Source organism: Patiria miniata, unplaced genomic scaffold (genome assembly GCF_015706575.1).
Source record: "Patiria miniata isolate m_02_andy unplaced genomic scaffold, ASM1570657v1 HiC_scaffold_13, whole genome shotgun sequence".
Classification (NCBI taxonomy): Eukaryota; Metazoa; Echinodermata; class Asteroidea; order Valvatida; family Asterinidae; genus Patiria; species Patiria miniata.
In genome coordinates this window covers 3,211,778-3,227,305 of record NW_024037051.1, presented here as the reverse complement: position 1 = coordinate 3,227,305, position 15,528 = coordinate 3,211,778, and the positions used below count along the sequence as shown (strand labels likewise).

General features: G+C 41.1%; 2 protein-coding genes across 2 annotated transcripts; both read left to right on the top strand.

The window, feature by feature from the left end:
* The first annotated feature begins 388 nt into the window (after positions 1-388).
* LOC119721499 (neuromedin-U receptor 1-like) lies at positions 389-1,365 on the top strand. The gene is given in 2 exon segments (XM_038191575.1): positions 389-1,298; positions 1,301-1,365. Coding segments are annotated over 2 exon segments (975 nt in total).
* Positions 1,366-12,401: 11,036 nt separating this feature from the next.
* LOC119719389 (galanin receptor 2b-like) lies at positions 12,402-13,388 on the top strand. The gene has a single exon (XM_038188827.1). It carries the CDS (start codon positions 12,402-12,404, stop codon positions 13,386-13,388), a length of 987 nt encoding a protein of 328 aa, XP_038044755.1.
* The last annotated feature ends 2,140 nt before the right edge of the window (positions 13,389-15,528 follow it).

The following is a 15,528-nucleotide window of genomic DNA, read 5'->3' as shown; positions in this document are numbered from 1 at the left end:
ATAGGGCTTTTGACACCTTCTAAGTATTACTCCAATTTTTTCATAATTACTGTGTGTTTGGCACCAGACCTGTGCGTCAAGTATTTTTTTCTTTCACAACGAATCCTTTAATCAGATTTTGATATTGCTTTGCAATAGTGAGAGGCTTCAGAAATTAATAATGTCCCAGTTTAATAATGTCCTTCGGAGCTAATCATTATGCTTCGTTCCGAATTTGTAGTATTACGCACGTGATTGAACACGATGGCGCAAGAATATGACTTTAAGGTAGCAGGTTATTCGGCCTTATTAAAAGCTGGGCCGCGGCTTCACAGCTCGGCAGATAGACGCAAAAAGGAGGCTGAGTTTTTTAGCAAGAGACAGCGAAGTGCACAGTTAATAAACCACCATGGAGCAGATTCTTTGGCTGCGTATTTTCAAGACCATCGTGGGTATTGTAGGTATCTTGGGCAACGGTCTCGTCTGTCTTGTCATCGGTAAAGTCTCATCGATGCAGACTCGCACCAACGCCTTCATCTTCCACCAAGCTGTGGTGGATCTTCTTGGTTCGTTAACGACGCTTCTGCAGAGTTTGGTCCCGCTACCAGACCCCTTGCCCAGCAACGCTCTCGGGTGGGTAGTGTGCCACATCTGGTTCTCCAACTTTGTAATTTTTCTCCTGTTCATCATATCAACGTTCAACCTATTGTCGTTGACCATGGAGCGGTACTTCGCCATCGTGCACCCATTCAAGTACCAAGCAGCCTTCGCCAAGTACCCAAGACTTAAAGTCGGTGCAGTCATTGCGGCATGCTGGATCATCGCGGTTGTTCTCAAGTCCTACAACCTTACCATCTTTAAGGTGCAAGACGGTAAGTGCATCTCGAATGCTGCGAATCGCTCTAAAGTCATCGGAAGTTTGACTGCCGTCCTGCAGTACATGGTGCCGGTGGCAGTGATGCTGTTCGCGTACATTCGCATCAGCGTGGAGCTCAAGAGAGGAGCGGATAGGGTGGGACCGGCACCGTCCGTCATCAGCTCAGCTGCCGGAGCATCCAACGCGGGCAACGCCCAACCGGCAGGTATGATGGAGTCCCTACTCCGAACCAGACGTAACACCTTCAAGATGCTCTGGATCGTCTTCATCACCTTCCTCGTGTGCTGGACCCCAAACCAGACCATCTTTCTCATGTTCAATCTCGGCTGGAAGCTCAACTTCAACGTCGATTGGTACTACCTGCTGTCAGTGGCGATGGTGGCCGCTAATTGCTGCGTCAATCCGGTCATCTATGCCTTCAAGTACCGTCAATTCCGCAAGGGCTACGCGAGCTATTTTGCAAGCAGCTCATGCACGTTGAGGAAACGTCGAATTCCCTTGTAGTGTGAAAGTTGCACTCTGTATGTAAAATACGGACTCATTAGTTGTACTGCGCATGCTTTAGTGGATTTTGAAAGGTCATGTTTGGTAGTTAGAGTCCATTATAACGTAAAGGAGACCAGATTTTATAGGAGTTTATATTTCATACGACACCGAATCTTCACGCAAAGAACACGATAACTTTTCAACGAACTCGAAGACTCTAACGTGTGGATTTTCTCGTGGTATCAGTCCTACCAGTACAGGCATAAGCCCATTTGATTGGAAAAAAAGAACTGTAAATAATCTCTACATTTTCAAGTCGCAATATCCCTGAAAACTTTCATCGGAACGAACAATAATACACTACACTTTTTTAAACATTCATAGACTCGTTAAAATTGAAAAGGAGGAAAATATATTCCTTACAATTGGATTTCGAGTATTAAACCTTGCTATGATTTGTGCACTCTTTTATCGCGTTTACGTTCACTGTCTTCACTCGGCTGTATAAAGACACGATACCCAATAGCAAAGATTTTCCCCGGTTATTTTCACACTTGTATTAGATATATTAAATCGAATTATACCTTCGTTTCGTCACACAACATGTTTCGTGTGAGTGATAAATTAAAATGTTAAAATTGCATAGGTAAATGTCATTATATCAGTGTTATTCAGTAAATGTAGCATTCTAATTCGTCCTAGTTCCGGCAAATCCGTCTCGAGAAGAGATTGGCGTTGTTTTGAAGATAAAAACAAAACAAGGCATTTTGTTTTTGTAATATCTAGTAGAATAATGCATGTATAATGTCACAAGACGCTCGTTTGTGAGCAATAACATAGTCAAACTTTTGTTTTTAATTGAGCAGTGTAGAAATGATAATGATAACAATAGACCAATATCATGTTGCAGCCATTAGATTTTTTCCTATTCAAATCAATGTTACCAAAGCGAGGCTGGAAGGAAAAATAGTCTGTTTCCTTTTTGCGCAAAAAAATTGTCATTCGGTACTGTTATTGGATACAGGGAGCATGAGTGAAATGGTGGCAGCATGATAAAAGTCTATTTGACCCGGACTTCGGGTTGTATAGGGTCGAACGCTTTTCCGGGTCAAAATGACACTTTTCTAGGTCAAAATGACCCGGAAAATGAGTCGGAGAAGTGTCATTTTAAGTATCATTTGACCCGGAAAAGTGTGGGGCCCAATAGAACCCGGATTCTGGGTCAAATCTGGTACCCGGGCTGGGACTTTTACGAGTGTTAATGTTAGTATCATGATCCGTTTCATCCAGGCTCCACATCTGGAATTGTTTTCTCATGAATGTCAATGTCTGTGGAAAACTCCATTTCTCTATGACTGTGGGAACAATATTTCCGGGGGGGGGGCATAATGAAAACCCCGCCCCCTTTTTTTCTTATATGGTGGCCACGACCCTAAAAGGGTGTGTTCGAGATGGCTCCACATCTGGATTTTTTTTCTCATGAATATAAACGTCTGTTGGACGTTTTATTCGTTCATGAAATATGGGCACAATGTTTTCCAAAGTGGGCATAATAATTAAACCCCCTTTTCTTTTAATGGCTGCCACGCCCCCAAAAAGGTACTTTTGTGGTGTTTCGAATCTGGAAAACACTAATAATCTATATAATTATGTCTTTGTAAAGTTTCCTGCTTTTGTAACAAGTGGGAAAAACCGTTTTCACTGCGGGCACGACAAGTCCTGCCCCCTTTTTTAAATGTATGCCACGCCCCTAAAAGGGTAAATTTGCTATGGCTCCACATCTAAAACATTTTCTCGCATAGATATAAACATCTGTGACAAGTTTCACACTTTTATGCAAAAGTGCACAATTTTTTTCACATATCCGCTGGACTACTGGCAGAATTGATGAAATGTTGGGAAGCTTGAGAACTCAACGACAAAAGAATCATGTACGCAACGTGTATGTTTAACGTTGTAGAAAACCAATACAGGCAGCAGCGCGATAGCTGTTACGGTGCCATGAAGTAAGCAAGCAAACAGGCTTTTAATTAAAATTGCTCCCTTTATCGACGCAGTCGTGCTGAGCACACTGGCTTTTAGCAGAGGTGGCGGCGCAGCATTTTAACACTAATTTCTTCCGGCTGAAACTCTCCTTATTAAAGTTTCGAATGTGTAAATTGTGCATAATTTCTCTGAATGCATCCCTAAGGAGTCATTTATCGTCATAGGTGATATCGTAGGGAGACACCGGACATTAAGGAGACATTTCAATGGCTCCCTAATGTCACAACTCCTCTTTTGAGGCAAAATTTGGGTATTTTAGTTGCTAGATAGATTTCTCATGCACCGAAATGTAAAATTGTGTACAACCCTATGGGAATTCCCCCCCCCCCCCTTTAGGTACCATTCTCCGTCACGCTGGTAATTGTATGTGATTGAGTCTCGTATAGGAGTAGTGCCGACCAGTAAATAAATGTTCATAGGCACTAATGATAAATACCTAACTCAAAATAATAGGAATGTGAATTTTTGTTGAATTATGTAAACGTTTAGAAAATATTTTAAAGACTGTTTAAACGTTAAAATGTTTAACCAATTCACAAAGACTGACGCCTGCCAGTTATGTAGATTTGAACACTTTTTTATGTTGGTAAAAGTTACATTTTGAACAACAAATACATTGTAATAATATTATTAGTAGTGTGTATTCAATGACGAGAAATCGGTCATTTGGGAGACATTCCCATAGACTTGTGCACAATATTTTTCCATCTTTAATGTCACCTAACCCCAATTTTACCTGATCCTACGCCCACGAATTTCGGTATATTTATTACAATTATTTGGATAAGTAATTAATAAATCGGTTAATTACCCATATGTGTAGGGATAATAATGAAGCAAAAGCTTTTAAGGTAAATCCTAAACATACAAAAATAACACAAAACTACTACCAGACATTACGATAATTGCGTTACGCGAGAGCAGACAAGGTTTGATCAATATTTGTATAAAAACAATGCCATTAAAGCCATCAATATTGGGGAATCTCTCCATGTTGTACATTATGTGCGTTTAAAAGAAATTGTGCCGGTTTTCTTGTGAAAGAATATATTGTGATAGCCTCCTTCAACGCTACCTTTAAATTGCTCCATACACTGTTAAAAATGCCCGTAAATATACGGACTCCGTAAATGTAAATATTAATTATGCTAATTAGCGTGATTACAATCAACCACATCGGCCCAAACACCTACACATAACACATCTAAGTACATATTGTTATTTCACCCACAACCGTGTACACATGTCCAAACTCATGTTAAAGGTCTGTTTATTTTACGGAATGAAAAAAGTTTTCCGGAAATTTTGCTGCCAGCAAGAAAAAAAGCGTTCCGTTTTCCTGCAGCAAAAGTTCCGGAAGTACAATATGTACTATATTATGTGCAGGTGTTTGGGCCGATGTGGTTGATTGTAATCACGCTTATTAGCATAATGAATATTTGCATTTACGGAAAGCCTCCGTAAAATTACGCCGAAAATACGGAATATTTCACTTCACGGAGTCCGTAACTTTACGGGCATTTTTAACAGTGTAGCAATATGCCATTCGATGTCAGATCATTTGTTGATATTGAGGTACAGTTAAAGTTGATGTAGAAATTACCCTTGGATGTCCCACGAGTCCCGTATGAATATACCAATGAACACAAAGTTAACATATTATTGAAATCTAGAGGTAATTCATGTTTAAACGTAAACATCAATTTACCCAAATTAATTCTGTACAGTTCATTGAATTTCAGTATTTGTAATTCTGCAAATGAGGGAGATTTACGCTCTAAGAACGATGATTTTTGTAATTATTCTGACGGCTTTCCTTTGTAATAAGAACAGTTTATTACATTGTGAAGTTGCGCCACCCGAAATAAGAATACCATAATTGAAATATGAAAGGACAAAGGAATTGTAACGTGTAACAAGAATAGTACTTGTTAAAAACAACCTCAAAAGGTTCATCACACCAATGTTCTTTAAGATCATACCTAAAACATTTTTTATATATTTGTTCCAAGATAGACTTTCATCAATGTAAAATTCCAAGGAACGTGGTACCTTTGACCTGATTCAAAGCAACCCATTAAACAACATGGGGGTACCACAGTCATACTTATTCTGTCTTGCCATGGAAATTATATAATTAGTCTTCAAACGATTTATAGATAACTGATATGATGAGAACCAATCCCTTATATTTATAAGCCCATATTAAGGTTGTGCATAGCAGTGTTCACGTTTGCGTGATTAAACAGCAGATTTGTATCGTCTGAAAAACAAGGAAAATTTAACCGTATTAGTTTAATTACAGATGTCATTAACGTAAATGAGAAACAATAATGGTCGTTGTACTGAACCTTAAGGTACACCGAAAGAACTTGTTTTATGTTGCGATATTGAGGAATTAACACGACATATTGTTTTACGTATTTCAAGTAACTTCTGAACCAATCCAAGGCAATGCCGCGGACACCAATATGTTCCATTTTGCCAATGAGAATATCTTAGTTACCAAAAGCGTAAAGACAACACAGGTAATATTGATATTGGTCTATACAAAATACTGTGTTTACTTTTCGTAAATTTTAGACAACAATATTGATATGGGTCTAATAGTTACAAATACATGTACTGTGTTTACTACTATTTGTATAAAAAGGTTCTGCTATTTTCATGTGGTCAGGGAAAACCCATTTCAGAAAGGAATTGTTGAAAAGCACTCTCAGAGGCTTAGCAAACTTATGCCTTGCTTCTTGATAAGAAATGAGGTTAATCCCTCATGGCCTCGACATTTCCATCAGGACGTTAAGAAATTACAGTTGGCACTTGTGTTCAGTGACTGGGCTTAGATATGGTGAATGCGGGCACCTGTCAACAAGAAAGGTTTCAAACATAGAGATATATTAAATTTAATATAGCTCTATGGTTTCAAATGACTTGTTGGCTGGTTGTAGACCACTTTGGGGCGGATGCAGGATTTTTTTGGGAGGGGGGTTTCAGGCCCATCAGATTTGTAAGCTCTGGCAGGAGTTTCTACATGTCTCTTGGTGGTCGGTATGTATGACTGTCCCAAATTTACCAAAAGTATATATTTCATTTAATTCTTTAATTTCATATCCAGGAGTCTGACTCCTTTTCTGGCCACTCTTCTGTCACTACCCACAGAACCATTGGTAACATCACTTGTAACACCTCTAATGTCATATATCTCATTTCTTGCAGGGTCTGTGGAGTGCAGTATGTAGGTGAGACTAAGAATACGCTCAAGAAGCGTTTCTATGCCCACCGGTCAACGGTCAACACCGAGAAACTAGACACCCCTGTTGGTCATTACTTCAACCTGCCTAACCACTCCATTTCTGATATGATTTTGCAGGGCATTGAATCTCTTGGCCATCGCAAGGACTCAGTTCGCCTCAGCAGAGAGAAAGTGTGGATGAATCGTCTTCGAACTATTCAACCACATGGTCTCAACATCCAACTTGGAAATGATTAATCCTTTTCTTCCTCCATTGTCTTCTGTTACAGATAATCCACCTGGTCTTCCTTGTTTGTGTTTACCCATCTTCCCCCATCTTTCATCCCTTTCCACCTCCATACTGTCCCCCCCCCCCGCATCATCCCCCTTCACTCTCACACTCTTTTGTCCGTTCCCACTCCCTGTGACCTTTGATCCTTCCCCTTTCTGGTCCCTCCCCTGTTTACACCAGACCCCTTGTGGTTTGCCATCTCCCTTTGTTTCTTTGTTCTCTCATCCACCCTCCCCTGCATCTTTCCACACCTTTCCCACCTAATCCTCCTTTTGTGTTTCTTTTTTTCAGCCCTGCATGTTTGTGTGCACCCCCATGTTAATGTATGTACCTCTGTCATTTCTGTTTTAGCCTCTGAAGAAGAACTTGCTAAGTTCGCAACGTCAGGCCACATTAATTTTTAGATCTTTAATTCTGAATGAGTTTGACATTGCTATAAATTTGTGACACGAATAGTCGGTTAAAACAACACAATCTCGTATGCATTCCGCCTTTCATTACATGAAGTTTGTGATCACAGGAAACAGAAAGCCCCTCCCCCCCCCCCCCCCCCCCCCCCCCCCCCCCCCAAAGGAAGAAACGTTGGCTGCTAAAAAGCTGTGCAGGTGAAAATAGATCCCGAGGTACCAGTTTTGTCCCCCACTCAGAAAAAAATTGAGACAAATTATGCAATTACCTTCAGAGGTGAGTTCTTTTATTGGGGCGTGATTTGATTAAAAATTCATTTGACCAAAGAACCTTCCGAAGCGGCCCTCGCCGTTTATCAAAGAGTACCTTATGTATGCAGCTATTTTACCTCAAAGTAAGGGTTTTAATTGTCCATGGCAAGATAAAATTCGAATACTCCAAGGATGTGGAGATGTTTCACATCGAACTGAAGTGAAAAGAAACAATCACAATTGTATCTACATGGAAAAAGTAAGAAGCATTGCAATGCTTCTCATTCCCGTCAGCACTAAAACGGTAATGCACAAACGCCAAGATTCTGACAGCTTTATCCTTATATTGTCATTTGTTTAGCGAAGTGTAAATAGAACAAATTAACTGTTATTTTTTTAATAGATTTTTTTTTAGCCTCTGAAGAAGAGGCTTTTAGCCTCTGAAGAAGAACTTGCTAAGTTCGCAACGTCAGGCCACATTAATTTTAAGATTTATATATTTCAGGTCCATCCAGTCAGTAAGCAGTTTGCAGCAGTTTTACTTTTTTTCAGATTTTTTTTTAATTTCATTATGTTATAATAATAATAATAAAATTTTCTTACATAGCGCTATTAACTAACATCAAAGCACTTTACATTATGTTGTCTTGACATCGGGGAGATCTACCTTAGGCACAGGGATCCCATTGATTGTTTGTCATTCTTAAGCCCTTTCCACCCAAATGTGCAAAATTCGCCCAAATGTAACCTTGCCCTTGTGTCATTTTGTCACAGAAAGTAGTGTTTCCGTACGCGGCGCTCTACAATCCTATATTCTTGATTCAAGTCGCCTGAAAAATGGGTACCCTGTACCATTGTGTAAATAAAATATTCGCGTACCGCGAAGGGGGTGGGGGGGGGGGGGGGGGGGGGTACGAGCGAACCGCCAGAGCTTTAAAATGTGAACAGCGCCCTCACTTCAGGTAGCGCTGTACTGTACAAGGGATGCGCGCGGCGTGGAATTGACTCTCTGGTATTTCCATGCATGACAGACGCCGATCAAAGTGAAAACATTTGGACAATTCTTTTTGCCGATTTGTCGTCTTCAGAGGATTTTACCGCCGAGCAGGAGCAGATCTAGCTTTCAGGAAACGGGGTGTGGGGGGGGGGGGTGCATGGGGGGTGTGCACTGGGGGGGGGGGGGGATGATAATTTATGACGCAGGGGACCGACTCAAGATTTCATTAACTTCGCACCCATCCAAATATTGACAGTGACAAAGACAAATTGCTACGCCGAGCAAAAGTTGTGTACTGTCAGTAAATCCTTGGCCTGCTTAGACTCCAACTAATGTTTCCGAAATGATGGCATTTTGCGACATTACCTCTACCTATATGTACGTGTGCGCATCAACAAATTAAAAGCCTCGGTACAGCATGTACTGGTGCACGTCAGATATTCCTCAGAGTCCCTTGTTTCCGTCAACCATGTCTCGCAATCCTGAGATGGTTTCACCTTGCTCAAACAAACGTCATCAAGGAAACGGCTGTAATCGTGACAGAGTTTTGGCTGGTTACCTGCTTTTATAAAGCCAGACTTGTTTGTGCTTAGTAACTTTGTGTGGTTAGCGGTGCCGTGAAATAGGCCACTGGTAACTGAATAAAGCAAATTATGGTGGCGAGCAGTCGATGGGGATCAGCAACATCGGGTTATTAGTATTCACAGTGCATTACCAAGAATTTAAACCATTGCTATGACGTCAAACTATTGTTAAAAGTGTGGATTCGGAACTACGAATCTGTTACGCTGGTCACAAAGTGTGGATTCGGAAGGAAGAATCTTTAGTAAAGTATGGATTCGGAATTACGAATCCACACTTTGAACAGTGCACGTCAGACAATTGTTCTCTATAATGAGCATTAATAGGACCGTATGCGCGAAAATGTCCTTCCGAAATTACCAATGCATCTTCACTGTCAGATACTCCGCCGTCACTGCAAAACCTACTTCGAGTCAGAAAGAAATCATCGTCTGAACTATCAATTTGTCGACGGAAGGAGCCGCGACAAATGTTGCAACCTGACGCCACTGTTTTCTCCATATATCATCTCAATGAAGGGCATTCATTGCAAAAATGATGATAAGACATGAATCTGGGACTGAGAAATATTTCCAATTTTGTTAGGAAATACTCTAAAAAAAATCTTGACTCTCCATATACTTTGTACACAATCGCGGAAGTGGCGTCAGGTTGCAACATTTATCCCAAGTCTTTTCATCTCCACTCACTATTAATGCCAATACTTCTTTTGACGCAATGGTTTAAGTCGAAGAATACACTCGCAAGTGTGGATTCTTAATTTACGAATTCACTCGGCGCTTCGCTTTGCGCCTCGTGAATTCTTAAACTACGAATCCACACTTTCTCGTGTATTCTCCTTAACTGACTCTTTTGTTAAGCTGTTAATATTAAGTCCCAGATAGAGATAGAATTGGGGCAATTTGCATCGATTTTAGGTCACAACATTGTCGGTGCTATGAAGCACCAATCAAATAGAACTCATCATGGAAGGCAAGTGACGACCGCCCCCTCTATCTCATCAAGAAAGGCAGTTTAAGACAATCGAAAAGCGATTACCTACCGCGCGCGCGCCGTAAATTTGTCCAAAGGCGTCAAAGCAAGCTCTGTTTCATTTTGAGCTCACAATGTATGCAGTATTGTTTTTGTATGGCCAATGTGCACGACCAGTCGTAGGCCTATTTGCCATAATTAGCCCTTACGTCTAATAAGGCTTTATGTTTCCTTTTTTGCCTATAATAATGCACTACACACACACGCAGACGTGCGTTTCAGGAACGTTCTCAACAAAGGATGTACATGAGGACAAACAATGAATTTGTTCTCTCTTTGCATAGCTGTCCCTGTGCTGTTAGTTATACACGCACATGAAGACGGTGACTGAGCAGCAATTCCTAGTGACACCGGCGTCTCTTCACATTTTGTGTGTGTGCAATTCAATTAGCCTATTTAAGGGTAGATGGGCCTACATCATTTGTCGTTTGTGGATTCTTTTTTTCGTTTGAAGCAACAAAAGTACTCAAAATCTACAGAAGGGTGCGTAATAACCAACCTGATGAAGATTTAGCTCAATGCTGTATATTCAGAGAAAAACAATATTATATGATCTCGATTTTTGACTTGCGCCCGAAATCAGCGTCTGAGACACGTTCTCATTCAGCTGATTGCAGCTACGCAGTGATGTTACGCACTAAACCGACTGATTGTAGTAACCGCACGCGCGTGTGCATCTTTGGAAATGACCGTCTTTAATTTCTTTTATTGTTTTCTTAGAAATGGCAGCATGCCAGAATAATTTCACAGGGAGTTTAGTGCCACTATATATTTAAACCAAGTAAGCTTTTCCACAATAACTGGGTCAGTTACTTTTTGGATAGCTGCAAATGATGGAGGCGGACACAAAAGGAGGGCGCTGTTTGGTTTGAGTAAATACAAAAGACTTTACCCAAATCAAACACTGCCCTCCAGTTATGTCTGCCATACCCCAACTAGGCTTATTAGTTCAGACATTTAATTTGAAATTATTATGGAACTATCTATCTCAAACCTTGATCTGTTCAAAGCTGCTTTCCACTCGCACCTAAAATTAGACTGAGCAACCTTCTCCACAGCAATCCTGTTCCGAGTGTTGCTCCGGCTTAGCTGATAAGGGGAACCACAAGAAAAAGAAGTTGAAGCCGAAGGCACAGACGAAGACAAGTTTTGGAGAGAAAAAAAAACCCTGGTCACCAGGCGGGTCAATAATTTCACAATAGAGGCCCTAGAGCGCGCCACCAAGCGTTTAGTATTTTTCTCGACGAGTGCGCCACCAAGCGTGAAGCATTTAGCTCGTCGTGTAAAATGCTACCAAGGTACCAAGCGATTCGGCATGTGCTTTGCTGCAGCCATTCCTCAACTTATTTGTTCACATGAAAAAAATAATAGTGCATATAGAGGGCTCGTTATTAAAACAATCACATTTCGATATAATAATAGTAATAATCATATCGATTTATATAGCGCGCATATCAACCAAACAGGTCATCATGGCGCTACCCCTGCTCACTTGGTCAAGGAAAACTTCCAAATATCTTGGGGAATATATACAGCCCAATGTTGCAAATCCGCTAAATCAAATACATGACCATCTCTACCTCAAAAGTATCCATTTACTAATATGGAATATACTAATATGACAAAGTGTCTTGCCCAAGGACACACGCACCACATACCCAGGCTGGACTCGAACCCACAACCTGCAGATTTAGCCAAAATTAAGATCATAAGTTCAATACACCAGACCACGAGGCCTATGGTACTCCACATAATTGGCTTATAATTACATGCGTATGAGGGTTTAGTTGTCAACAATGTCCCACGATTACAACAGATTATGCCCTTCGGATCTATTCAGTGCTTCGTTCCGATGTCGAAAACAAAATGTCTAACATTTCACACACAACATTGCATACAATGGCGCAAGAATATGAATTATTGACAAGGTACCGGTAAGTTATTTATAAAAGCGGCAGGGCCGCGGCTTATCGTCTCAGCAGACAGACGTAAAAAAGAAGCAGATGATTTTTCATTATACGTCATTCCGACATCGTGAACACGATTGTTAGTATTACACACGCGATTAAACACGATGGCGCAGGAATATGAATGATTAACGTGGTAGGTTATTAGGCCTATAAAAACGTTGGGCCTCGGCTTCACTCGGCAGATAGACGCAAAAGGGGCTGATGGGTTTTATTGCAAGAGAACGCAGAGTGCATAGTAAATAAACCAGCATGGAGGAGATTCTATGGCTGCGTATCTTCAAGACCATCGTGGGTATTGTCGGCACCTTGGGCAACGGTCTCGTCTGTCTTGTCATCGGTAAAGTCTCCTCGATGCAGACTCGTACCAACGCCTTCATCTTCCACCAAGCTGTGGTGGATCTTCTTGGTTCATTAACGACGCTTCTGCAGAGCGAGACCCCGCTACCAGACCCCGTACCCAGCAATGCCCTCGGGTGGGTGGTGTGCCACGTCTGGTTCTCCAACTTTGTACTTTTTCTCCTGTTCATCATATCAACGTTCAACCTGTTGTCGTTGACTCTGGAACGGTACTTCGCCATTGTGCACCCGTTCAAGTACCAAGCAGCCTTCGCCAAACGCCCAAGACTGAAAGTTGGCGTGGCCATTGTGTCGTGCTGGATCATCGCGGTAGTTCTCAAGTCCTACAACCTTACCATTTTCAAGGTGCAAGACGGTAAGTGCGTCTCGAATGCCGCGTATCGGTCGAAAGCCATCGGGGGCTTGACGGCCGTCCTGCAGTACATCGTGCCGGTGGCAGTGATGCTGTTCGCGTACATTCGCATCAGCGTGGAGCTCAAGAGAGGAGCGGATAGGGTGGGACCGGCACCGTCCGTCATCAGCTCAGCTGCCGGAGCATCCAACGCGGGCAACGCCCAACCAGCAGGTATGATGGAGTCCCTACTCCGAGCTAGACGTAACACATTCAAGATGCTCTGGATCGTGTTCATCACCTTCCTGGTGTGCTGGACCCCAAACCAGGTCATCTTTCTCATGTTCAATCTCGGCTGGAAGCTCAACTACGACGAGTGGTACTACCTGCTGTCAGTGGCGATGGTGGCCGCTAATTGCTGCGTCAATCCGGTCATCTACGCCTTCAAGTACCGTCAATTCCGCAAGGGGCTTCGCGAGGTATTTTGCAGGCGACGTATGCAGCTCGAGGACGCGTCAAATTCTGGATCCTTTACGCAAACTACTTGAAGAAACTCGCGATGGACTCGAAGGCTTTGAGTTCATGGGTTTGCCAAGGCGACCTGTCGTACCTGGTTAAACCGATTTGTCTAACAGTAAAGCAACAAAGATAAACGACGATTGCGATGCCAGGTTCTATTTCCATGTCGAAAAATATTTTGTGACTTTTCCTTCTTGGAACATTACCTGAAACACTAAGTCCATGTAGAAGTGTAGTTATTCCGTAACCAATCGATTTTGAGTAATGTTGTGATTTTTTGCACTCGACTATCACGTGCATACGCGTTCACTTTGCATTCAGAATAGATGCCCAATCGCACTGTTTTCATTAAAAGTGTAGCCTACACGGTGAGTCAAACAAGCGAAACCCAAATGTTGGGACTATTTATTTTAGTGAAATTCTGCATGTAGCACTTTCAAAATCTAGTATATGAAAGCCCAATTCATAAGCTTTCTTTTAGTACAAGAATCATTCAAATCACTTATGTACTTTTTAAGTTACGGAATTTTAAACAAAACTACCGTTTTAAAGTTCTGTCCACGGATCACAAAAAAATGTGATTTCTTTTAGCAAAACGAAAACTATTCACACACATCCTTATGTGAGTTTTCGTTTTGCCGAAAAAACAGTTACCTTCTTGTGATCCGTGGACTGAACTTTAAAACAGTGGTTGTGTTTAAAAATCCGTAACTTGAATTTGAATGATTCTTGTACTAAATGAAAGCCTATGAATTGGTTTATTATATCCTAGATTTTGAAAGTGCTACATGCCGAACTTCACTAAAAAATGGTCCGGACATGTTGGTTTCGGGGTTTTTTTACTCACCTTGTATTGGACGAGTTATTAAAATTAATTGAAATACGTATATACCTAATAAAACCTATTTAACACATTAGGCATACAAACGCTGTTTGCAACAGTTTATAAACGTTTTAACTCGCTTAAGAAAGATACCGCATTTACTATAGTAAAAGGCTATTTTTATTTAGATTCGTTATTCAGATATCGATGTTACTGAACATAAAACTCCCTAAATAGCTGGTTTAAGTTTTTCAGCAGCTTGTAATTGAAATTTGACATTCAGGAAAACACTGCGTTTACATTGCAAAAGTCTCTCGAACGTTTTAGCAACACTAAAGGAAGTTAGGAAGCGTTTGTTTTTACGTATACAAACGCTTCCTAACTTCCTGACGTAACGGAAGTATAATGTAAACCCTGGAATTAACGGTGTATGTCATTCAACACGCAGATTTTTCAGTTTCAGTTAGGGCCTATCAAAGAATTACTCTAGTCACGGGCATTGTTCCGGACTGAATTATATTCGCTTTGGCCTAAAAATAATCTGCTTATTATTAATTGATTATTTTCAGGGCAATCTCAAGACTAAAGCCCATTTGCTCTGATTTGCTACTTTGGTCGGCTTGATAGTATTGAACATTTTTAAAAAAAATCACAAAAGGAAACATAGATGCAATATAATAATTTAAGTTGACCAAGGGAATTGAATGAAGCGGAGTTTGAACCTGCAACCACCGGATTGCCGTTCCGGTGCTCCACCAACTGATCTATATCCAGCCCTGTGTTGGCGGTTCCCCATTTTGTCAAGAACTTTGTTTAAGGGACGCTGATCTGTGGGTACGTAATTTATTATGCCATGTAGCCGGGGATCACGCCCAGAGTCTCGATACCTGCAACAAATTGAACAAAGAAATTGAAGCGGGTTCTAAAACTGCGACCTCCATTTTGTCTATGTCTTTGTTCAAGTGATCCCCGTTTGCCATTTCCCATGTTTCCAACATTGCTAATGTTGCTGGCATCGGGACGTTAGGCGTGATCCCTGGCTGCATGGCATATATTGAGCAAAGACATTGACAAATTGGGGAACCATCAACAAAGGGCTGGATAGCTCAGTTGATTAACTTTTAAAAAGTTGACAAGATTTGACTTTAGGATTTTTCCCTTAACCGACGTATTTTTTTTTTTATAAACACAGATTATAATATTATACAGTGTATATTAAGAAAAAATACGTCCGTCGGTGTACGTCGGTGAGGGGGAAAACCCAATAATTAGAATCAGTTCCTCTAAACTTAATAAGGAAAGGAACTGGGTCGGTTTTACAAACTAATTTAATTAGTTGGGACCAT

What these genes read in the sequence shown, in the direction of transcription:
- LOC119719389 (XM_038188827.1), top strand. Translation starts at nt 12,402, where the DNA reads ATGGAGGAGATTCTATGGCTGCGTATCTTCAAGACCATCGTGGGTATT.